This window comes from Bos indicus x Bos taurus, chromosome 9 (genome assembly GCF_003369695.1).
Source record: "Bos indicus x Bos taurus breed Angus x Brahman F1 hybrid chromosome 9, Bos_hybrid_MaternalHap_v2.0, whole genome shotgun sequence".
NCBI lineage: Eukaryota > Metazoa > Chordata > Mammalia > Artiodactyla > Bovidae > Bos > Bos indicus x Bos taurus.
In genome coordinates this window covers 100,763,846-100,789,223 of record NC_040084.1, presented here as the reverse complement: position 1 = coordinate 100,789,223, position 25,378 = coordinate 100,763,846, and the positions used below count along the sequence as shown (strand labels likewise).

The following is a 25,378-nucleotide window of genomic DNA, read 5'->3' as shown; positions in this document are numbered from 1 at the left end:
CACCCACCTGAGGAGGACTGTGGCATTTCTTGAATTCTTTGTGTGGCAAATGGCTCAGTGCCCCGCTTCTGTCTGCTGCTTACCTGCATGGCCCAGAAATACACATTTGGGGAGGCCAGTCACAGACAGATGTGGCATCTGTTTGTTGACATGACAGGAGATGTTCCCTTTCACAGTGCAGTTCAGTAGCTCTGTCACGTCTCTTTGCAACCCCAGGAACCGAACGCCAGGCCTCCCTGTCCATCACCAATTCCCGGAGTTTACCCAAACCCATGTCCATTGAGTCGGTGATGCCATCCAACCATCTCATCCTCTGTCGTCCCCTTCTCCTCCTGCCTTCAATCTTTCCCAGCATCAGGGTCTTTTCAAATCAGTCAACTCTTCACATGAGATGGCCAAAGTATTGGAGTTTCAGCTTCAGCATCAGTCCTTCCAATGAACACCCAGGACTGATCTCCTTTAGGATGGACTAGTTGGATGTCCTTGCAATCCAAGGGACTTTCAAGAGTCTTCTCCAACACCATAGTTCAAAAGCATCAATTCTTCGGCTCTCAGCTTTCTTCACAGTCCAACTCTCACATCCATACATGACCACTGGAAAAACCATAGCCTTGACTAGATGGACCTTTGCTGGCAAAGTAATATCTCTGGTTTTTAATATGCTGTCTGGCTTGGTCATGACTTTCCTTCCAAGGAGCAAGTATCTTTTAATTTCATGGCTGCAATCACCATATGCAGTGATTTTCAAGTCCAGAAAAATAAAGTCAGCCACTGTTTCCACTGTTTCCCCATCTATTTACCATGAAATGATGGGACCAGATGCCATGATCTTAGTTTTCTGAATGTTGAGCTTTAAGCTAACTTTTTCACTCTCCTCTTTCACTTTCATCAAGAGGCTCTTTAGTTCTTCTTCACTTTCTGCCATAAGGGTGGTGTCATCTGCCTATCTGAGGTTATTGATATTTCTCCCAGCAATCTTGATTCCAGCCTGTGCTTCCTCCAGCCCAGAGTTTCTCATGATGTACTCTGCATATAAGTGAAATAAGCAGGGTGACAATATACAGCCTTGGCGTACTCCTTTTCCTACTTAGAACCAGTTTGTTGTTCCATGTCCAATTCTGTTACTTCCTGACCTGCATACAGGTTTCTCAAGAGGCAGGTCAGGTGGTCTGGTATTCCCATCTTTTTCAGAATTTCCCACAGTTTATTGTGATCAATACAGTCAAAGGCTTTGGCATAGTCAATAAAGCAGAAATAGATGTTTTTCTGGAACTCTCTTACTTTTTTGATGATCCATCGGATGTTGGCAATTTGATCTCTGGTTCATCTGCCTTTTCTTGAAGCTAACACATCCCCTTGCCTGAGGCTTGCCATTCTAGGGCACATTTGCAAGGGTTGAAGTGAAGTGAAGTCACTCAGTTGTGTCTGACTCTTTGCGACGCCATGGACTGTAGCCTACCAGGCTCCTCTGTCCATGGGATTCTCCAGGCAAGAATACTGGAGTGGGTAGCCATTTCCTTCTCCAGATCGTCCCGACCCAGGGGTCGAACCCGGGTCTCCCACATTGTAGGCAGATGCTTTGCTGTCTGAGCCACCAGTGAAGTTTTGCAAGGGTTAAATAGTCTTTTTACTTTGTTTCCTCACCTCCTCCCATTTCTAATCTGTAAAAGAACCTGGCGTCCAGGCCCCAGCAAGATGGTTATTTTGAGACTCCAGATTGCAGTCTTCTTAGTTAGTCAACCCACTCCTGAAAAAAGTCCCTTCCTTGTCTTCACACCTCGTCTCGGATTTATTGACCTGTCTTGCTGGGAACAGAGAGAGTTTGGATTTGGTAACACCCTGAGTCTTTCACAAGCACTAACTTCATCCTCACTTCACCCTGTGAGGTTGGTATTGTCACCTTTCTCGTCTGGAGCCTGAGAGTAGTGAGTTCTGCTCAGTCACCTTCCCCTGAGCCTGGGAGCTAGTATTCCCCGGCACTGAATTCCCTCTGGTGCAAGACAGTAAAATACAACACAGTTTCCAAAGATACAAATCTTAGTGGTTTTAAGCTTTTCCTTCCTTGCCTTTGGGATCGCCCGAGGAAAAAGCACAGACTCTGCAAAACTTGAATTTACAGGCTTCTCCTCCACGCTACTGTTCTCAGGCAGTTCACTTTACCTCCCCTGATCTCAATTCCCCACGAAGAATTTCGTGGATAAAACAGTAAAATGACTAAATGATCATTGAGAGACTGGCACCTACTCTGCACTAGAACTCCAAGCACAGTCGAATGGGTCGTGCACTAAACAATCTGGGCATCTCCGTCGAAGATGCCCAACCCAAGGCCGCTTAGCTTTGGCTCCCTTGGCTTTGGAAAGGAATTAGAGCGCGCAAAGGTATTTTGAATTTTTTCAAATCACATAAAGGTTTTTCTTTTAAAAGTGAAAACAGGCAAGCAAATCTAGTACTCCCTGTTCAAGAAGGCCAGAGGCATAAGAGAGGTTCAGAGGAGAGATCCCTTGGCTGGGACTGTGCCCCGGTTGCCTGGCAACAGAGGAGCCCCGGAGGAGGGCCTTGGAATGTTTGTCTGTTTCCAGAGCAACTCCCAGCCTCAGCAGCTGCAGGTGGAAGGTGGCGATGGCTGAGGACATGGAGCCTGAATGTAAGTAGATGCTGAGCGTTTTGTGTTTGGTGTTTGATGTTTGCTGGATGTTTGCCTAGGAACCAACTTCTCTAACCCAGTGTGGAAAATGAAAACCTTTCTGGCGGTGCAACTCAGCTCCCGGGGTCACTGGGATTTAGGACTGGATTTAGGAATCAGAGCCTTTTCAGAAAATCCAGTAATAAAAGGCAGAAAATGAGGTCGGACATGTGTGTGTGTGTGTATGTGTCCTCTGGGAGGAGGAGAAATAGGAGGAAATTTCTAGACACTGTTTCTGTGTTCTTTTTTTTTTTTTTTTAAAGATGACACATTTAGAGACAGTTTCTTTGGTACACGGCCCTTCTATAGTCCTCAATAAACAACCACACACCAGAGAACATGTCCACCACTGTGTACAAAGTGCTTCCCTGTCTCTGATTTAGTTTCACATCTCTGGAGCCTGGGTTATTGTGATTTTGCAAATGGGGCAGCAGAGTCTCACCTGGGTCTTTGAACTCTGAAGCTCTTGCTTTCTCACCACACAGAGTGCATGAAAGCATTGATGATTCAGATAAACTGGGGTCAGAGAGAAAACTCTGGTTGAAATATTTGTTAGTTTAAATCTAGTCCAAAAAACCTATTTCTGTGTCTTCCTTATCAGTGTCCATTCAGAAGTTGGTTTGGTTTTACTTAAAGCAAATTTATGCTCTGATCATTTTGTAAAGAACCGAATATTCCATGAATCCTTTCAGCTTTTTTCTTTTCCTGCTTGTCACGCTGACATGGCAGGATATGCAAATCACAGTGTCTACAGTTGAAAACTCTTCAGAGTTTTTCATGGCTGACTTGGGAGCCCTGGTCCTTATCACAGGATCTTGGCAGAGAGAAATGGAATCTGGATTCTCCAGGTCTAGTGAGGCAAGTCTTTCTGCAAACTAAGGAAAACAAATTCTAAGTCTGGAATGACTTGCCAATTAATTTGCTGGTGACTCCAAATCCTTTTTTGGAATAGAATCAACAAAGAAAATCGCAATTAAGTCACCTCCTCTCGTTTTCCACAGAGAGCTGGTCTAACACATGATGGTGCATTTTATGTGTCAGTTTATATGGGCTACTGTGTTGTGTATTTGGTCAAGCCTTCTGGATGTTCCTGTTGAGGTGTTTTTGGATGAGATGAACATTTAAATAAGAAGCCTTTGAGTAAGACAGATTCCCCTCCATTGTGTGGGTGGGTCACATCTAACCAGTTGAAGATCGTAAAGGAAAAAGACTGACTTCCCACTAGCAGGAGAAAATCCTCCAGCAGAAGACATTTGGATGAACTCTGTCTTCAGCCTGCTATCCATCTTGCAGATTTTGGACTCTGCTTTTTTTTTTTGCATAATTGTGTGAGTCAATTCCTTATAATAAACCTCTATCCTAGACTACCTTACCTGTCTTCTTAGAAATCTGCATGCAGGTCAAGAAGCAACAGTTAGAACTGGACATGGAATAACTGACTGGTTCCAAATTGGGAAAGGAGTACATTAAGGCTGCATATTGTCACCTTGTTTATTTAACTTATCTGAAAAGTACGTCATGTGAATTGCCAGGCTGGATGAATGACAATCTGGAATCAAGACTGCTGGGAGAAATATCAACAACCTCAGATATACAGATGATACCACTCTAATGACAGAAAGTGAACAGGAACTAAAGAGTCTCTTGATAAAGGTGAAAAAGGAGAGTGAAAAGCTGGCTTGAAACATTCAAAGAACAAAGATCATGGCATCTGGTCCCATCACTTCATGGAAAATAGATGGGGGAAAAAGTGGAAACCGTGACAGACATTATTTTCTTGGGCTCCAGAATCACTGCAGATGGTGACTGCAGCCATGAAATTAAAAAATGCTTGCTCCTTGGAAGGAAACCTATGACAAACCTAGACTGCATATTAAAAAGCAGAGACATCATTTTGCTGACAAAGGTCTGTACAATCAAAGTGATGGTTTTTCCATAGTCATGTATGGATGTGAGAGTTGGACGATAAAGAAGAAATGATACTTTGAATTGTGATGTTGGAGCAGACTCTTGAGAGCCCCTTGGACTACAAGGAGATCCAACCAATCAATCCTAAAGGAAATCAACCTTGAATATTCATTGGAAGGACTAATGCTGAAGTTGGAGCCCCAATACTTTGGCCACCTGATGAGAAGAGCTGACTCATTGGAAAAGGCCCTGATGCTGGGGGAGATTGAAGATAGGAGAAGGGGATGACAGAGGGTGAGATGGTTGGATGGCATCACCAACTCAATGGACAACAGTTTGAGCAAACTGGGAGACACTGAAGGCCGTGGAAGCCTGGCGTGCTGCAGTCCATGAGATTGCAATGAGTTGGACACAACTGAGTGATTGAACAACAACATATTCATCCTTCTGGGTCTGTTTCCCTGGAGAAACCCAACTAATGTGATGTTTTTTTAGTGTTTTCTTTATGTGTTGGTGCCTTTGATGAATTAGAATGATTATCAATTAAGATATATCTTAATTGGAAACTTGTTTAATTAATATTTTAATTAACATTTCTTAACTGCTTTCTTTGAAGTACTAATCTATTTAATAGGGAAATTCTCAATGATCCCATTGCTCCAAGATCCAGCTACACAGGAGGGACAGGCTGATTCCTTTCCACCCAGGGCCCTGCTGCCCCCTGCCCAGCATGGACCCTGGGACTGAACATGGGGAGAGCGCTCCTTGGTTGCACTGTGTCCCCTGGTACTGGTGACCTCATGGCAGGGAGCATGTCAGGTGGGCCTGACCTAATCACATGATGTCAGGCATGGGGCAGGGTCAGAGGTCAAGGGCACGGGAAATATGTGGAGTGCCCTTGCTGGCTGGCTCAGGGATGGAGGCCATGTGATCGGGAAGATGGGCAGACCCAGGAGCCAGGAAAGATCCCCACCAGCAGCCACCAAGGGGGTGGGGACCTCTGTCCTACAGCTGCAAGGAGCTGGATCCTGTCCCAACAGGACAGGGCCCAGGACAGATTTCCCCAAGGAGTCCAGGAGCCAGCCAGGCCCGACCCTGACGTGCCAGTTGTGATCCCAGCGTGGAGAGCCAGCCCACAGCCTGAGGTGCCACCACGGGGCAGGGGACCCACGCGGGTGTGAGGCCTCTGGATGCAGGGCTTTTCGGACAGCGGAGTCGCTGTCACCCCTCACCCCTTTGTGCTGTCAGCCCTTCCCTCTAAGGTGATAATGCGGAGGTCAGGGACGCGTCCTGAACTCGTCTCGGCCAGAGGAGGGGGGGCGTCCCGGGACGCCTTGCCCTGGCCCCCTTAGCTCGGGAGGAGGGAAGAGCGACAGGTGGGGTGGAAAGGCTGAATTCAGAAGTCACGCTGGCACTCACTGGGTGGGGGGACCCGTGCTGGTCACCCCACTGCCCTTACCCTCCCTGGAACTGAAAGGGCCTCCTTCCGGATGGGCCTCCTCCTTCGGGCCGTGCGGACCGAGGGCGGCAGTGGGTGTGGACGTGGGGAAAGCCTCGGCCTCCGGGAGCTCACGATGGAGCCTTGAGGGTCCAGATGGGCCTGGTCCGATGCCCTGCGTCGGGGCCCCTCCAGCTCGGGGGACAAGGCAGGCCGCAGACAGCGTGGCGTCCGCTCGTGGGCGCCTGCAGGCGTCTCCGGGCAGGGTGCCTCGGGTCTCGCCGGCCGGGAGTGGGCCCCTCCCGCTCCTCTGCGGCGTCTGCGTGCTCACGTCCTCCCGGAAGCCCTTAGGCGGTGCTCCCTGCGCCGCAGTCCTTGGATGACGCAGGCAGCATTTAGGGAACGGCCCCTCCTTGCCAGGTGCCTCTCTGCCAAAAGCGATTGCATCTGGTTGTCAATTAGCCTCGTCCTGAGTAGGACGAGTCTCCTAATTTTGCTGAAGAAACTGCTTCAGAGAGATGATGTAAGATCTCTGAACTCGCGTAGTAGGAAACGGACTCCAAAAGCTCGCTTTTCCCGTCGTCTTTTGTCCTGGGCCAAGTGTCCAAATGGACCCTTACTTCTGGGACCCTTTGTGGGGGGAGCTGGGGTCCGCATCAACATGCCCCGGGTTCACTCTGTGGGTCACTGTCTTCCTCTGAGTGGGGAAGGGAGGGGCCAAGTGACCGACTCTTTTTTTTTTTTTTTTTTACCATGCAACAAAACCTTCATCAACATTTTGGACAGGTTCAGCTGTTGCTGAGAATGGTGATTTCTAAACTTCAGTTGGGGTAAATGGCTAGAGGGCAGAACGATGCCATCATTGGGCGTCATGAATAGAAGACTGAAGAACGAACAGCCGCCCCTCAGACGGAGGACAAGCTGCCGGTCGACTCCCCCTGGATGCTGTAATCAGAAGAGTGTGGCCGTATTCCGGCTGCTTGCCGGCAAAGATGAGCCTCTGCTGGCCGAGGGGAATGCCTTCCTTATCCAGGATCTTGACAGAAAACCACATAATTCTGTAAAGCAATTATCCTTCAATTTAAAAATAAATAAATTAAAATTAAAAATTAATTCCCTGTTGGAGCCAAGTCCCTGCTTCCTCCTTCTCGGCTCTGCGGGTCCCGGCTTGCTGATGGGAATTGCCCGTCACGTGCCCCTACCCCAGCCCTCCTCTGCAGCCGGGCTGGCCTGCCCTCTTGCCTCTCCGTAGTCTCCAGCTCAGCAGGTGCACAGGCCCTTTTATGGCCTTGGTGGGGAACTAGAGTGGCACTTACTGGTCTTCTTGTCTTTCCTGACCAGTTTACCTGAGGTGGAAGCACTGTGAGACACCAGGTGTTAAGACTCTGTGCAATCTGCGGACGCTTCTGAACCAACTGCAGAAAAACCACAGAGATGACGTCCACATGTACACTTCCGGACACCTGAACCCCAACAAGCTCTACAGGCCCCCGGAGACCATCCTGTATCACTGGCCCAATGCCAACAGGCCCCGGGAGTCAAAAGTCTTTGGACCGGAAAGGCTATCTGATAAGGTCAAGAAGATGAAAGATGCTTTGGCTCATTTTACCATCAACACAGCGGTGGGCCCGAGTGATGCTGAGAACACACCGCTCTTCAGGTATCTAAACCCTCCCTCACAGGCCTCCCACGCTTCGCAGGAGGACGTGAGTCCTAAGGCGGGGTTGAGAGAGGTGGGTTCTCCTGCACGGCCAAAGCGAGAGGAGCTGAGATTGCCGGACATGAAGGTTCTGAAGTACAAGGAGGTGAGGTCCAGCCGTGAGTGTGTGATGTCCCCTCCGGGCAGGGACGAGTTCCAGTACGTCAGCTCGCACTTGGCTGCCATAACGAAAGCAGACAGCTACAGGAAGTTCTTGAGCTTCCAGAAACAAGTGCTGGCCAAGCAAGACCTCTTGATGAGGGACTTCACTGGGAGCCAGGCAGCGAGGTGCCATGAGAAGAAGCTGGAGCAGGTAAGGAGGGCAGTTCTGTGATGCTATGGAGACCCCCGCCGGGTCTCAAGACTGTGGGCAGAGACTCAGCCTCCGAGGCTGCTCTGACTCTTGCAGGTGGAACAGCAAAGGGCTGCCAGTGGCTGGGAATATCCCACGTGATGTAGGTGAGACAGTTGTTGTTTAGTCAGAGTCCCACCTGACTCTTGCGACCCTAGGGACTATAGCGCACCCGGCTCCTCTGTCCATGGGATTCTCCAGGCCAGAAGACTGGAGTGCATTGCCATTTCTTTCTCTATGGGGGTTTTCCCAACTCAGGGATCAAACCCCAGTCTCCTGAATTGCAGGTGGAAATGCTGAGCCACCTGGGAAGCCCAGATGGTAACACTTAGGGTGCAAGAAAAGAAGCTTGAAAACGTGCCTTGGAGGTGCTTTCACAATGGAAAGCAGTGGCTGCTACACTGAGGGAAATGCCCCTGGGGCAGCAGAAATAGCTGAGACAAGGTTTGCCCGAGTCATTATGAAAGAATGCGAACCGAGGGTGAGGAGAGAGTTGAGGATGCAGGTAAAGTCTGCATAGGAGTCTCTCCATCTGTAGAAGGTTAGGCGTCATGGGATGCGCTACGGAGAGCTGAGAGTGATACTTAGTTGGGGACCAGGTGTTGGAAGGGTGAAGATGCAGGAAAGAGTCAACATATGGAATAACCAAACCTTGATGAGAGCTTTCGGAGAAGGCAATGGCACCCCACTCCAGTACTCTTGCCTGGAAAATCCCATGGATGGAGGAGCCTGGTAGGCTGTAGTCCATGGGGTCGCTAAGAGTCGGACACGACTGAGCGACTTCCCTTTCACTTTTCACTTTCATTCATTGGAGAAGGAAATGGCAACCCACTCCAGTGTTCTTGCTTGGAGAATCCCAGGGCCCGGGGAGCCTGGTGGGCTTCCGTCTCTGGGGTCACACAGAGTCGGACACGACTGAAGCGACTTAGCAGCAGCAGCAGATGAGAGCTTTGGCTGAGAGGACTGGTGGAAAGAGAAGGACCTTGGAAACACTGTGGAGGCAGAGAAGCACTGTTTGTTCCCTTGACTTACAGGATGCAAGGGAATAAATGAAGTCAGGCGATCATAGAGCCTCAGCACCAAGTGGTTTGCTACCCAGCTGACAGAATGCCCCGCCCGAGAAACTAAACCAGAAAGGAAAATGAAGTCATCCTGAAGCAGGGTGGTTCTCTTTTCCTTCAGGAGCTCCAGAAAATATGTGTCTGTGACCCTGAAGAGTTCAACAGACTCCAGGTCTTTGGAGAAGTCTTTGAAGATATTTGCAAAAGTTCTTTGGTATTTGGTGATATCTTGAAAGAAATTAAGGTAATAGAAACACGTATCTCCCAGGTAACAGTTGAGAGCCATGCATGAGTTTTGCACACATGAGCTCAGGCCACACAGAAATTCTGGCAAGTTTCATGGTGTCCATTCTACACAGGAGGAAAATCATTCATGGAGAGTCAAAGGAATATGCGTGCAGCCACATGAGTTTTAAGTGGGCCATGTGAGAAAAACACCCAGCTAGCTCACTTCTGAAGCCCATATTTTTCTACTAAAGCTTCCTAATTATAATATAAACTCTTATCCACTGAGCATAAATGTACACAGACACTTCTAAAGCTATCCATATGTAATTTTAAATGCATCTTGATGGAGTTTTAAGTTTGTTGTCATTTCCTGCTGAAAGTGAGCATCATATCAGAGCTGAGTTGAAATCAGGCTGCTTGAAGGGTCTGTTACTGTCCATTCCCAAATATAAGGCTTAAAAGCAGGATATGGTGACCAGTCTCCATCCCTGGAGCATTCATCTCTAGGAAGTTTGTTGTTCTTGTTCTGTTGCTCAGTCGTGTCCGATTCGTTGTGACCCCATGGACCCCATGCCAGGCTTCCCGTCCTTCACCAGCTCCTGGAGCTTGCTCAAACTTATGTCCATTGAGTTGGTGATTCCATCCAACCACCTCATCCTCTGTCATCCCCTTCCCCTCCTGCATTCAATCTTTCCCATCATCAGGGTCTTTTCCAATCAGTCAGCCCTTCCCATCAGGTGACCAAAGTATTGGAGTTCCAGTTCCAGCATCAGCCCTTCCAGTGAATATTCAGGACTGATTTCCTTTAGAATTGACTGGTTTGATCTCCTTGCTGTTCAAGGGTAGCTCAAGAATCTTCACCAGCATCACAGTTCAAAAGCATCAATTCTTTGGTGCTCAGCTTTCTTTATGGTCCAACTCTCACATGCACACATGGTTACTGGTAAAACCATAGCTTTGATTATATGGATCTTTGTCAGCAAAGTAATGTCTCTGCTTTTTAATACACTGTCTAGGTTTGTTGCAGCTTTTCTTCCAAGGAGCAAGCATCTTTTAATTTCATGGCTGCAGTCACCATTTGCAGTGATTTGGGAGCCCAAGAAAATAAAGTCTGTCACTGTTTCCATTGTTTTCCCATCCATTTGCTGTAAATTGATGGGACCAGATGCCCCGATTTTTGTTTTTTTGAATGTTCAGTTTTAAGCTAGCTTTTTTGCTCTCCTCTTTCACCTTCATCAAGAGGCTCTTTAGTTCCTCTTTGCTTTCTGCCATAAGGGTGGTGTCATCTGCATATCTGAGGTTATTGATAATTCTTGCAGCAATCTTGATTCCAGCTTGTGCTTCATCCACTGCGGCGTTTCACATGATGTACTTTGCATATAAGTTAAACAAGCAGGGTGACAATATACAGCCTTGATGTACTCCTTTTTCAACTTGGAAAAAGTCTGTTATTCCATGTATGGTTCTAACTGTTGCTTCTTGACCTGCATACAGGTTTCTCAGGAGGCAGCTAAGGTGGTCTGGCATTCCCATTTCTTTAAGAATTTTCTACAGTTTGTTGTGATCCACACATTCAAAGGCTTTAGCATATTCAATAAAGCAGAAGTAGATGTTTTTCTGGAATTCCTTTGCTTTTTCTATGATCCAACAGATGTTGGCAAGTTGATCTCTGGTTCCTCTGCCTTTTTTAAGTCCAGCTAGAACATCTGAAATTTCTTGGTTCACATACTGTTGAAGCCTGGCTTGGAGAATTTTGAGCATTACTTTACTAGTGTGTGAGATGAGTGCAATTGTGCAGTAGTTTGAGCATTCTGTGGCATTGCCTTTCTTTGGGATTGGAATGAAAACTGATCTTTTCCAGTCCTGTGGCCACTGCTGAGTTTTCCAAATTTGCTGGCATATTGAGTGCAGCATTTTCACAGCATCATCTTTTAGGATTTGAAATAGCTCAGCTGGAATTTCATCACCTCCACTAGCTTTGTTCGTAGTGATGCTTCCTAAGGTCCACTTGACTTCACATTCCAAGATGTCTGGCTCTAGGTGAGTGTGAGTGATCACACCATCGAGGTTATCTGGGTCACACCATCGAGGTTATCTGGGTCATGAAGCTCTTTTTTGTATAGTTGTTCTGTGTATTCTTTCCACCTCCTTAATATCTTCTGCCTCTCGAAGGTTCAGTTCAGTTCAGTCGCTCAGTCATGTCCGACTCTTTGCAACCCCATGAACTGCAGCATGCCAGGCTTCCCATCCTTCACCATCTCCTGGAGCTTGCTAAAACTCATGTCCATTGAGTCAGTGATGCCATCCAACCATCTCATCCTCTGTCGTCCCCTTCTCCTCCTGCCTTCAATCTTTCCCAACATCAGGGTCTTTTCCAATGAGTGGGTTCTTCGCATCAGGTGGTAAAAAGATTGGAGTTTCAGCTTCAACATCAGTCCTTCCAATGAACATTCAGGACTGATTTCCTTTAGGATGGACTGGTTGAATCTCTTTGCAGTCCCAGGGACTCTCAAGAGTCTTCTCCAACACCACAGTTCAAAAACATTGGTTCTTTGGCACTCAAGCTTTCTGCAGGTTAAAGTGAAGTGAAAGTTGCTCAGTCGTGTCTGGCTCTTTGTACCCCATGGACTATACAATCCATGGAATTCTCCAGGCCAGAATACTGGAGTGGGTAGCCTTTCCCTTCTCCAGGGGATCTTCCCAACCCAGGAATCGAACCAGGATCTCCTGCATTGCAGGTGGTTTCTTTACCAGCTGAGCCACCAGGGCAGCCCAGATCCACATCTCCCCCTAGTGGCAGAAGGTCACATGTTGCACGTTTCTTTACCAGCTGAGCTACCAGGGCAGCCCAGATCCACATCACCCCCTAGTGGCAGAAGGTCACATGTTGCAGGTGTGTCCAGGTGTTTTGTGAGTCCTAGTAGTCAATACTCTATTGTGCTTTAAAAATGGTGAGATTTTTGCACATTTCCGTGTGTATGTTATTTAATATATTTCAGGAGCATTGTTATATTTTAAAAATATTCTGAACTGACACTCCTTAGCCTCTTTACATATGCAAAGAAAGTTACATTGTACAGTAATCTCATAACATTTCCAATGGATCTTTTTCTACTTTCTTTTTCTTTCTTTCTCCCTCCCTCCCACCTTCCTTTCTTACTCATTTCCTTTTTTTCTTTCTTTTTTCTTCTCTCTCTCTTTTTTTTTTTCTGTAGGAAGAATATGAACTCTACATGCTATTACTTCTGAAGAACCATCCCACAGAACAGTATAAGGTAACAGTCGGTCATGCATGTCTTAAACAGAGCCTGTTTCTTCTTTAATATTTCCTGAGCACAGGGAAACAGCCTGAATCTTGGAAGCCCCATTTGTGCCTGCATGATTTAGATCAGCGGGTACTTTTAATAGGCGTGAGCCTTATGTCCATGAGGACACCGTGACGGACTGGCCCTCTGCTCCTGGCGACAGCGAGGGGCGGCCAGGGAGGCGCGCATGTTTCTTGATTTGGCCGCCACCTCTGGCCGCCAGTTCTTGGTGACCTGCGCAGGCTTGTCCTCCGTGACCTGCTCTCCTGGGCTTGCTTTGCTCAGACATGGCTTTGCCTCTCTGCTCGTTGAGGTCCCCCCTACTGATGGTGACCCGCTTTGTAGGTGGCACCTAGGTCTTTCTAGTGAGTTCCAGATTACAGCGTATCCAGCCAGCGTCCCACTGAAGGCCGACACTTTGGTGTCTGAGCAGGAAGGTTACTGATCTTAAAAGACGTGGGGTGACCTTGGATTCTCTGTGACACCTTCCAGGGCTTCTCTCCGGGCGTAGGTCACACGTGTGGATGCTCGGGAAGGAAAATGGACGGCAGCGATGACGTTATCACGCACACAGCTCAGAGAATATGGCACTGTCGCTAAGGCGACTTCTGACATTTTCAATAAAGTTTAAAAATCGTGTCTCTTGGGAAGGAGAGAGTCTCATTGTGTCTATTAAACAAAGAAACAAAGATCATGGCCTGATGAGGAGGGCAGTTCTGACTCAATAGGGAATCACACTCCGGCATTGTTTCCTTGCCTTGAGCGATTCGTGCTTCAGAAAGAAGCCTCTGTTCGGCAGGAGTAAGCAAAGGCTTCAGCTGGGGTCTGCCTTGCTCTTTGCTTTCTGAGGCTGAGTCACTGAGGACCACGTCTGCCCACATCCCCACCAAACACCAGAATGAAAGCGTCCGCAGGCCGGCGGGGCTCTAGATCCTTCTTCCTGGAAACTTGGCCCCCGTCACCCAAACGAGCCAGAGAGTTTTGTTTCACCACATTTGAGAATCATTACTTTGCAGCCATTGGATTAATATTGTTTTTAATACATTTAGAAAAATAATCACAGTGCTGATAATAATACTCATGAAGTGTTTTATTCAGCATTTTCTTTCCCCACACAAACGAGCAATGAAATCCCCCACCACTTTTTAATTTCTTAGGGAAATAAAGACTCCAAATTAAAATTTTATATATATATATATATACCTTACCCAGACCTTCACCTGACAACTTATCCCTTCTCCAATATTCCTCCTTCAGGCCCATCCCTTCTGTTTACTATTTTACTATGCATTTGACCCCGGACATCTTGGACACACCGTATTAACAGAGAAAATTCTCACCCTTGTTTTCTGTTTGTCTCACCCATCCTGGCCTTGTCCTGCCCAGTCGTTGCTGACTCAGGTCCAGAGTCTGCAGAAGGGGAAGGTGAAGACGGCGGATGTGGAGTGGGCCAGGGAGGAGCTGAGGGTGCTCATGACTGCCCTCAGAGCGGCCCTGGACCACGACGACAGGTGGGGAGGGTGATCGCGGTTGGTCTGTCTGGGATTACACTATTATTATTGGCCTCATTATTATTTCATTATTGGTCTCAGAGGGTAAAATGCTCCTTGGAAGAAAAGTTATGACCAACCTAGACAGCATATTAAAAAGCAGAGACATTACTTTGCCAACAAAGGTCCATCTAGTCAAGGCTATGGTTTTTCCAGTGGTCATGGATGGATGTGAGAGTTGGACTATAAAGAAAGCTGCGCGCCAAAGAATTGATTCTCTTGACCTGTGGTGTTGGAGAAGACTCTGAGAGTCCCTTGGACTGCAAGGAAATCCAACCAGTCCATCCTAAAGGAGATCAGTCCTGGGTGTTCATTGAAAGGACTGATGTTGAGGCTGAAACTCCAATACTTTGGCCACCTGATGCTAAGAGCTGACTCTTTTGAAAAGTCCCTGATAATGGGAAAGATTGAAGGCAGGAGGAGAAGGGGACGACAGAGGATGAGATGGTTGGATGGCATCACTGACTTGATGGACATGAGTTTGAGTAAACTCTGGGAGTTGGTGATGGACAGGGAGGCCTGGAGCACTGCAGTCCATGGGGTCACAAAGAGTCGGACACGACTGAGCGACTGAACTGAACTGAGTGTAAAATGGCTAGTTTCTTTTCGTCCTTGCTTCTTAAAAATTCAAGTCACAAAGGAACATCAATAGACACTAAAAGACCAGCTCCTTTAACTAGTGGCTTGGGCACTCTTGATAAGAAAGGATACTTTAGTTTATTGAACTTGACTAATTCAGTCTCATTCTATCTACATCTTCAAGTCATCTTTTTATTGTTAGAAACTCAGAGGATCAGTTCTTATTTCTCAGTTTTTAAGTCTGTGATATAAGAGAGAGAAAAGGAGGACGGTATGAACAGGGTGCTAACGTATCATGATGTATTTTTACTGAACCGCAGGCTCAGAAATGAACTGGAGCAGGAGCGTGTACTGCTGGAGGCCGCGAGGAACCGGGCAGGCAAGTAACCCTGTGATTGGTCTTCTGACGCGAGGTTTGCCGTGACCTCCGCGTGAGGAATCTTCAAGACTAGTTCCCTGTTCACGGCTTCTGCTGCTAGTTTGAAAAGGTTTTTCAGAGAGGTTATTATCCTCCCCCTGCCCCCATCAAGCTCTTTAGAAATTCAGTAAGTTTTCATTTTTATCTGAAGTGGTTTAAAGTACTTTAAAGACACAGGAAGCAGTTGATCTCTTGGAGAGATTTGTCTGGGTGAAGATGTTTATCGCAGTTTCTATTGCTTTGGGCACGTTTGCTTGTCAAGTTGCTGTAATCACAGACAGCTCATGTGCGTGTCATCTTCCTGTAAGATCTCTTCGGTTTTAGTGAAACTTTGAATGAATTCAGGACCTTATGTTGAGAGAATAACCAAAGTACTTGAAATAGATTTTAAGAACCTTGACGCAATGGTGTGAATATGAGAATCAACTCCGCTGAGGAAGTGTTGAAGAACTAAATGTGTTTATTTTAGAGAAAGTGTCTTGAAATACGTAGTGGGTTTTAGGGGGGGAGCTGTGAATACTCCAGGGCATCCCTGGGGGATGGAAATAGAGGAAGTGTCGCAGTGGCCTGTGGTTTCCAGCGTAACAGCAAGGAGGATGGTCCAGTCTGGTTTCCAGACACTTTGCGTCTTTATTCTTGCATCAGAGGAGTCAGCTTTTCTGGACAACAAGGTTCTGTCCAGGTGTGGGGCACCCTCTCTTGCAAATGGGCCTCAACCTGCACACCTCAGCACCCCACTCACATGGCTGTTACGTGAACCGCTTTCGTGATACTGCTGCCTGTTCAGTGGAGGCAAGGATAGCGCTTCCCTCGTCATTAAGAGGATCTGAAAGGATGCAAGAGCACAGGGCTTGGCACGGCAGAGTCACTCTGCCTGTGGGTTCCTCCTCATGCCATCATCACTCATGAAGAGGGCCACACGGTTTGTGGGAAATTAATGACATTTTGTGAATATTCACACACTCAGTGAAATAATAGAAATGATCTCAAAATTGGGCACACCATTCACAGCTGGATTAAATGACCCAAACAGGCTCAGGTGACTGTCTCTCTCACTGACCTCTGCAGTTAACCCTGTGGCTCAGTCAGGTGCCGCTCCCACTCCAGGCTTGTTACGCACTAACTCACGTGGAATCGCGCTTTCATCTCAGCATCTTTGAGGATGTTCTCACAAGTCTAATGGTCTTGGGTTCTTCGGCAAACTTGGCCTCAAAGGTTGTGACCCCAGAGGATTTCGTTTTCCCTCCTCTGGTTCTTTCTGCTCTCCCATGAGCCAGGCCTGTGTGGTTTACCTGGTGGGCATCTTTCAGGGGTTTCTTGTGGCCTGAGTCTCCAGGCGGCCTGGTCTTGTGATTCTTCCAGACCTCAGAGGTTGGTGGATTCCTTCTCTATCTGCAGTCCTGCTCACTCTTGTTTAATGTTTTTAAAAAATGTATCGAAAATAAGAATCCACCTGCAATGCAGGAGATGCAGCTTTGATCCCTGGGTTGGGTAGATCCCCTGGAGGAGGGCGTGGCAACCCACTCCAGTATTCTTGCCTGGAGAGTTCCATGGACAGAGGAGCCTGGCGGGCTACAGTCCATGGGGTCGCAGAGAGTCGGACACGACTGAAGTGACTTAGCACACACCCATGGGATATTCTGTTGCAGGTACTGCATCTTCGTCTCTGCTGATGCACACCGAGTTTGCTGCATGCCTTCTGTTGTGAACAATGCTGCCAGGGACGTGTGTTGGCTCCTCTCCAGACAGGTTGCAAGATGAGACTGGAGCTCCCTGGTCTTCTGTCTCCTGCTATTTCTTAAAACTTGCCACCATTTAAAAAAGTGTAACACTTTATTGCTAAACGCTAACAGAATAACATGGCAAAGGCTCATAAAAATAATAAGCAAAAAGAAGTTACCAACTTTCTAGGCCTGTAGTAATCTTTTCTTAATATTTGGTCCTAGCTGTTTCTGACACGGATTCAAACACTTAAAGAAACCCAGGACCCTACCTGCATCCTCCTGGATTCTCTTTCTGAAGATTTCTCATTCCTGAGCCTCCTCCAGACAAACGCATTTTCTGTGGAGTCCCCCTGTTTTGATGCCACGGTCTTCCTCTTTAGGTAGAAAGAGAAGGCACAGTTGGGCCGTGTGAGTGGCTTTCTGCACCTTCTGTCTTCCTTGCTGCCAGTTACTTATTTCGGGTGAAACCTTCAGCTTGGATTGAGATGGGAATCAGAGACGTTTTCGCTGGCTCTCCCAGAACTCACGTCAGAAGCTTAAGCATGACTGCCTCTGCTCCGGCAAGTCTGCTTCTCCAGCGTCTGCTGGACTTAGTCACCCAGGTTTCAGAACGCACCTTCACACTTTTCCCTTCTTCCAAATTGGGCAAGTTTGAATGACAGCAGTGACTTGGTGTGTATCAGCAGGTAAGATCACTCTTGCTCATGGCATTTTTCCATTAAAAAAAAAAAGCAGCTGTTCTTTCTCAAAGAATTAAGTCTTTCGACTCATCAGAGCCTACCTGTGCTGACTGAGAACAGTGCATCCTTACCCTTGAGTTATTTTCTGCCTCCATCTCTCGGCTCCTTAAATACCGATCTTTGTTGGAGCTCAGCATGTTTTTGGCTCAATGCACACGTCTTTGAGTCTAGATCTCTTTCCTGCTGTAACACCTTTTCAGGCTTACGGTCAGTATATGCCACGGCCTACTGCACATGGCACCTGAGTGCCAGCTCAGCAAGTCCAAGGTATAGCTTTCCTCTCTGCATTTGCCTGTCCTTGGAAGTTTCAATGAATGGCATCTCCAGACACATGGAGGCTTGAGTCGGGGTACCAGTGGCGGCGTCTTCACTCTCTGCCCCTCAGCCACAACATGGCTGGTCGTAAGTGGCCAGGCTGGCTTCAGACCTCTTCAAACGGCTTTGACTGGTTTCCTCCCATGGGCTAGAAGACCTTTACGATCTGCCGCCTGCTCCTTGTAGTGTTCTGATTTCCTGCTTCTCCCCTGGCCCTCGGTGCCCCCACCGTACCGTGCAAATTCCCCCTTCCGGAAGGCGTCAGCTCTGCCCCTCTGCCTGCTCCCCACGCCCTCCCACTCACCTGACTCCTGTGCGTCTTCCTGCTCTCACCTTAGTCCCATGCCTGCAGCAGAGTCATCCTTGCTCCTTGCCCATGCTGTGCTAGGTACTCGATAAAGACTCATCAAGTACATAAATGAATTAAAGGAGGGACACCCCATTCTTGGGTCTGATCATTTTTTCCCCTTTTATTTCAGTTGCTATCCTTGCCTTTACTGTTTATATTTTCAATAGGAAAAGATAGGAAAATATATATCTACACTAAGGCAGTGAAACATATATACTTAATTTGGCTCTCATAATCTTTATTGACGTGCTTGAAGTTTGAATTACATTATATTTTATAACTATATACAATGTACTTAGTATTGTTAATACATAATGTTACTAATAAGAATTAAGGCATTAAACACAGAATATGTTGTTTTTAAAAAAATATTCCAGAATCACCTGAGAAAAAGGTCGTGAAGGAGGAGAACCTTACTCTTATTGAGAAGGTTGAAAAAAAGAGGTGTGAAGTACTTCATAAATGGGATGAGATTCAAGCTCTTGAAAGACTAATTAAAACAAGCTTTGTTCATACTGGAATTTTGCAAATCACTGAAAGTAAGATCAAAAGCTTAGAGGTATGCAAATTGTTTTTTTTTCAATGTCTGTATTGTTATTTTGCTGGAAGACCTTGGCAAACATATGAAGTGATTTGACATTCAATGGCGGCAAAATATAACATTTGGTCTAAACATTTTTCATTTCAACCACTTTGTAGCAAATGAATAGAATAATTAAGAGATGTAGCTAAACTAGGTCTTCCCAGGTGGCGCTAGCTGTAGAGAACCTGCCTGCCAAAGCAGGAGACATAAGAGACATAGGTTCCATCCTTGGGTCGACAAGATCCCCTGGAAGAAGGCATGGCAACCCCCTCCAGTTTTCTTGCCTAGAGAATCCCATGGACAGAGGAGCCTGGAGGGCTACAGCACATGGGGTCTCAAAGAGTCGGACACGACTGAGCAACTTAGCATGCATGTAAGCACAGCTGAAACGACGACAGTGAAGGTGATAAAAATTCTGTAGAGCCCTATTAAGGGTCAGACCGAATCTCTTCCAGCCCAAGTGACATCTCTTAGAAATTAGCAATTTTATATGGAAAATGCTTGTCGTAAAGATAATGACGGGCATCATTTAGGGTCCAGTGTTTGCTAAGTAGTTTAATCTGAAGCCTAGAGAAGCTAAGCGACCCACCCAATATGGCATGAGACACAGGGGGCAAATCTGGGATTCAGCTTAAATCTTCTGGGCCCCAAAGTCCTTATAATTTCTATCGAGCCACATTGACCCCAAGGTTATGTGTACAGTTAGTTTCACATTATGCTGGAAGATAGGATTAATTACTGCCATTGAGAACCTGCTGTATTAGACCTGAACAACTGTTGCTAACCATTTTCTGGATAACAATAAAATTATGATCTTGATACCCATAAATTATTATGTGTATTATGTATGATCTAATGTTTTGAAGTGCTATGATGGCCTACTTCTTAAGTTAAAATTTACACAATTTTAAATTGTGTAAAATCTTATTAAATATAACTTCTACTTATAGAGTTTGTAAGTCATATGTGATTATCCTTTTTTCTCCTGGTTACAGACTTTCATACATTTTCCCAACCCTACTTTATTTTTAAAGCCTAATTATAGGAAGGTGGTGGTGGTCCAAACTTGCTTTGGATTCTCTTGTGTCTCTTTGAAAATAATCTGGTCGGATTTCTTTCTGTGTTTTCACTGAGAGTCTGCCCCCACTTTTTAAACGTAATAATGTCCTAAAAAGAAACACTATTTTATAACTGAATGCTTAAACAGCAGAAACCAGTTACAACTTTATGTGTTCTGAGCATGCTATAATGCAAAATCATGTAAACTTTGCTTTCAATATTGAAACCTCTTTTAAACCTGGGAAATAGAAGATTCTATATGATTCCATGTCAATAATTTATATTACTTTAAATATTTGTTATTTACATTTGGCTCCTTAATTCAAATACTGGAGGATATAATAGAGCTGCATTTATTATCCTATTAGATAACTGATTCCTGGGTCTGGATTTGAAATGTTATTTCTAACCAGAAGAAAAAATAACTAAATGTATCACAGGTTTACGATGCACAGATATTGCTGTAAATAGTACAAAAATACTATTTGATTTAATTCCAAACAACCCAAAAAGATAGATGTTTTTATTAACCCCCTTTTTCATACGGGGAAACCAAGGCATACATACGCTCAGTAACTTGATCAAGCTTACAGTGAGCAAGTGGTAGAATTAGGATGTAAAGTCAGCCCAACTCCCTAATTGTATATTATCCAGCCTCACGATATGCTGATACTCGCGAATGATTTCCATTATGGTGCATCTCTGGAGGAGCAAACCTTTTCATCCCTTCTTCATCATCATTTTGTTCACAATTATCTTGAGTATTCTCATTTACAGTATTAACTAATTTTTCAGTTTCAGTAGTATATACTCTTGGTTTTTTATTGTGCTCATTTGGGGAGAGATGACAGCTTTTTAATATTAACACTCCATCTAGGGTCATTTTATATTTATTTTAACGCATTGGTCTTAAAGATTTTTTGTCACTTTTGTTTCATGACTTTTTGGTTTCTATTGCGATTGTGAATGGAAACTCAAAAAATTCTTTTTCTTAACTTTGCAGTTTATAATCAGTGATGTCTATTGACATTTATATTTGTATATTGTATCCAGCCATAAAAATTCCATTATTAGTTCCAAAAATATGTGGAATGCGCCTACTCTGGAACTCCCCTAAAATCCCCTAGTGTTTTGCAACATCAAGCTCCACCTCCTCTGCTTTCTGACCCGAGGGCCAGGGTTTTCCTCTCTCTCTGAACAGCCTTCATGTCATGCTTTGTATAGCCATTGTTTCTAAGGGGTGTGCTATTGAATACTTTCAAAATTAAAATAATAGCATTCACAGAATACTTTTTGTTCCATAAATGGTGAAAAATACTTAACAAATATTGTTAACCGCTTGTCTTTCTTTTAAAACCATTTTTCCTTTAGACTGAAACTATAAAGTTGGAAACAGCAAATAAAGTTTTAATGAAGAAAATTCAGGTAAGTGTTTAGAGCCTGCTTTTCAATAGAAATGTTTCTGCTGGCTCCTTCCTGTGCTATGTGATGAATCAAGTATGGCGGTGTGTGCACAGTCTTTATAAACCATGATGTTCTGTCACGGCAGGAATATCTCGCTATGCTGACCTTAGCTTAAAACTGGACAGGTGTAAGCTAATACATTAATGAAAATATTCTCCCTTTAATAGTTGAATGTGTCCATCAGAACTGACCATTTCTCTAACCCACCGCTCATAACAAAGAATTGTCATGAGTTTATGAATGCCATGGCTCCCTTAATGACGTCTCACGATAGCCTTCCACAATGCATGGTAACAATCTGCTGCTTAATGGCTCGCAGTGCTACCTTGACTACCCACGTGCACCTCTCTGCATTATATTTGGCATTAATCAGCATGTTATGCCTGATGCTAGAGGTGGTAATGCATTTGGATGCGACTGGCAACATTACTGATGTTGCCCACGACCAGTACCGTGCCGTTGTATGTGACCAAGTGGTTTTTAATTCTTGGTAGTTTATTGTGAACTTCGTAAAGCAGATCATGGGGAGGAACAAGCTGAGAGAGGAGGAGCAGCAGTGAGTATTGAAGCTCTGATGGAGCAACTGTCATACCGTGACGCTGGAGCCCTTAAAGCCATCCATTCACAAGAGATGACCTGGACGATGCTTCTGAAGTCTGTGGGTTCCTGAGTGTTAACTTCACGTACATTACATATGTGACATCTTTTCCTTTGCTTAAGAATGCTTGGTCCAAGGTTTAAATCTCCATCATATGTATTATTTAGCAATATAGAAATATATATTTTGGGGGAAAAAACTGAAGAGTTGAAGGTGATTCCTCAAGGGGAAGGATCAGGAAAGGGGGAAGGCGTGTGGCTGTGGGTGGCTTTCTTTTCTCAAATTGCATACCTTCAGATCAGATCAGATCAGTCGCTCAGTCGTGTCCGACTCTTTGCAACCCCATGAATCACAGCACGCCAGGCCTCCCTGTCCATCACCAACTCCCGGAGTTCACTCAGACTCATGTCCATTGAGTCAGTGATGCCATCCTGCCATCTCATCCTCTGTCATCCCCTTCTCCTCCTGCCCCCAATCCCTCCCAGCATCAGAGTCTTTTCCAATGAGTCAACTCTTTGCATGAGGTGGCCAAAGTACTGGAGTTTCAGCTTTAGCATCATTGCTTCCAAAGAAATCCTGGGGCTGATCTCCTTTAGAATGGACTGGTTGGATCTCCTTGCAGTCCAAGGGACTCTCAAGAGTCTTCTCCAACACCACAGTTCAAAAAACATCAATTCTTTGGCTCTCAGCCTTCTTCACAGTCCAACTCTCACATCCATACATGACAACAGGAAAAACCATAGCCTTGACTAGATGGACCTTTGTTGGCAAAGTAATGTCTTTGCTTTTCAATATGCTATCTAGGTTGGTCATAACCTTCCTTCCAAGGAGTAAGCATCTTTTAATTTCATGGCTGCAGTCACCATCTGTAGTGATTTTGGAGTCCAAGAAAATAAAGTCTGACACTGTTTCCACTGTTTCCCCATCTATTTGCCATGAAGTGATGGGACCAGATGCCATGATCTTCGTTTTCTGAATGTTGAGCTTTAAGCCAACTTTTTCACTCTCCTCTTTCACTTTCATCAAGAGGCTTTTTAGTTCCTCTTCACTTTCTGCCGTAAGGGTGGTGTCATCTGCATATCTGAGGTTATTGATATTTCTCCTGGCAATCTTGATTCCAGCTTGTGTTTCTTCCAGTCCAGCATTTCTCATGATGTACTCTGCATATAAGTTAAATAAACAAGGTGACAATATATAGCCTTGACGAACTCCTTTTCCTATTTGGAACCAGTCTGTTGTTCCATGTCCAGTTCTAACTGTTTCTTCCTGACCTGCATACAGATTTCTCAAGAGGCAGATCAGGTGGTCTGGTATTCCCATCTCTTTCAGAATTTTCCACAGTTTGTTGTGATCCACACAGTCAACGGCTTTGGCATAGTCAATAAAGCAGAAATAGATGTTTTTCTGGAACTCTCTTGCTTTTTCCATGATCCAGCAGATGTTGGCAATTTGATCTCTGGTTCCTCTGCCTTTTCTAAAAGCAGCTTGAACATCAGGAAGTTCACGGTTCACACATTGCTGAAGCCTGGCTTGGAGAATCGTGATACTAAATACATGATAAATTTTTGTGTATTGGTAGTGATACATGGAAAAACCTATACATGTATTAGTCTGAAAGATTTAACTTAAAAATCAAATGCCGACTATTATTATCTCTTACCTAAGTTTAGATTTTACAGAGTTAACTTTCTTTGAGTTGGTACCATTGTTCAACCCTCAGCATTTGAGACGGCTGGAAAAACCACTGACAGTTTAAATATGGGAAAAGCTTGTTGTATCAACAGGTAAAAAGACATTTAGTTGGTGGTGGTACAGGTTCAGTGGAATCAAGGAGTCGGAGCTCTTTTCCTTCCCTGCTGCCCTCGGGTGGTGGCCTGAGGGTGGCCGCCTGGCTGTCTTTAGGCACGGGTCCCTGTCCCAGGGGGAAGGAAGAGGGGGGAATCGTAGGACAGCTGGCATCCCACGGTGAGTCTGTTCTGTTGGATTTAGGTAGGAAAGCCTGCCCCAGGGACTTCCACTGTATCTCACTGGGTACCAAGGCGACCCTTAGCTGCAAAAGAGTCAGAAAATGGACCATCAGACTTGCCAGCTTACGTGTTAGAGAAAGGAGAAACGGTGTTAGGCTGGGTGCTGGTTGAACCACACAGGGAGATCCGGGTTCTGGGAGGCCTTGCATTACGTCGGGTGTTCTCAATGGAAAAGAACACGGAAATGCAAACACAGCATTTGGAAGAGTCCTCCAGAGCGTTGTGAATGAGAATAAACTCAGGTGATATCATGGCTCAGATGGTAAAGAATCCACCTGCAATGCGGGAGACCTGCGTTTGATCACTGAGTTGGGAAGTTCCCATGGAGGAGGGCATGGCAACCCACTCCAGTATTCTTGCCTGGAGAATCCCCATGGACAGAGGAGCCTGGAGGGCTACAGTCCATGGGGTCGCAAAGAGTCAGACATGACTGAGCGGCTAAGCACACATACAAACATCATTAAGGTAAGGGCTTCCCGCGTAGCTCTACTGGTAAAGACTCCACCTGCAGTGCAGGAGACCCCAGTTCGATTCCTGGGTCAGGATGATCCCCTGGAGAAGGGATAGGCTACACACTCCAGTGTTCTTGGGTTTTCCTGGTGGCTCAGATGGTAAAGAATCCGCCTATGATGTGGGAGACCTGGGTTCGATCTCTGCGTTGGGAAGATCCCCTGGAGAAGGGAACAGCTGCCCACTCCAGTATTCTGGCCTGGAGAATCCCATGGACAGAGAAGCCTGGTGGGCTACACGCCACTGGGTCATAAAGAGTCAGACACGACTGAGCGACTAAGCTCTGCAGCGTCATTAAGGTAAACCCACCTCTGCGGCACAAACTCCTTGGCCTGGAAAGTGTTGCAGAGGCCTGGGCCCATATGCAGAGAACCTTCGCCGCATCCAAGGCCAAGCATCTGTGACAAACACCCTTTAAAATGGAAGGGGAGGGTGCAAGTCTCACTATGCGTGTGTGAGTGAATGTGTTTTAATAGACGTTTGTTTTGAAATTTTCTTTTATGATTCATGTACTTTTTCTCTAACCCATTGTACTCATCTGTTTTCTATTTTAAGGAACCTTTGGGGATTTATTAAAGAATTTGCAAAATTGAAAGAGACTGATATCTCTTAAGTGGCTGGAAGAATGGCCTATGAAAATTCACAACCACCATGTACGTGCGATGTGGGTTTGTGGAGGTAAACATTGAAGAAGATACATTTCACTTTGTCGTTTTAATCTCCAATAAGGTCAATGTGGTCTTTGTATTCTTCTCAAGATATTGAATTAAATACATGTATTCATGTGA

The 25,378-nt window shown here is 45.6% G+C and overlaps 1 protein-coding gene across 3 annotated transcripts; it reads left to right on the top strand.

The window, feature by feature from the left end:
- Positions 1 to 2,561: 2,561 nt before the first annotated feature.
- C9H6orf118 (chromosome 9 C6orf118 homolog) lies at positions 2,562 to 25,378 on the top strand. 3 transcript variants are annotated; one of them, XR_003512706.1, is made up of 10 exons: positions 2,562 to 2,644; positions 7,371 to 8,041; positions 9,263 to 9,385; positions 12,585 to 12,644; positions 14,061 to 14,185; positions 15,124 to 15,182; positions 18,727 to 18,908; positions 21,363 to 21,416; positions 21,950 to 22,113; positions 25,146 to 25,378. XR_003512706.1 is itself a non-coding variant. In XM_027552013.1 (10 exons), the coding sequence occupies exons 1-10, from the start codon at positions 2,620 to 2,622 to the stop codon at positions 25,201 to 25,203; spliced, it is 1,419 nt and encodes a 472-aa protein (XP_027407814.1). In that variant the 5' UTR covers positions 2,562 to 2,619; the 3' UTR covers positions 25,204 to 25,378. The 3 variants fall into 3 exon arrangements, 2 of the variants coding, with proteins under 2 accessions (XP_027407814.1, XP_027407815.1); XM_027552013.1 differs by having other exon boundaries at positions 21,950 to 22,011; XM_027552014.1 differs by lacking the exon at positions 9,263 to 9,385 and having other exon boundaries at positions 21,950 to 22,011.

Excerpts from the sequence above, each read along its gene's own strand:
- C9H6orf118 (XM_027552013.1), top strand. The coding sequence starts at position 2,620 with ATGGCTGAGGACATGGAGCCTGAAT. Across the intron at positions 2,645-7,370 it reads TGAGGACATGGAGCCTGAAT|TTTACCTGAGGTGGAAGCAC; the intron begins GTAAGTAGATGC and ends TTTCCTGACCAG. Across the intron at positions 14,186-15,123 it reads GCCCTGGACCACGACGACAG|GCTCAGAAATGAACTGGAGC; the intron begins GTGGGGAGGGTG and ends ACTGAACCGCAG.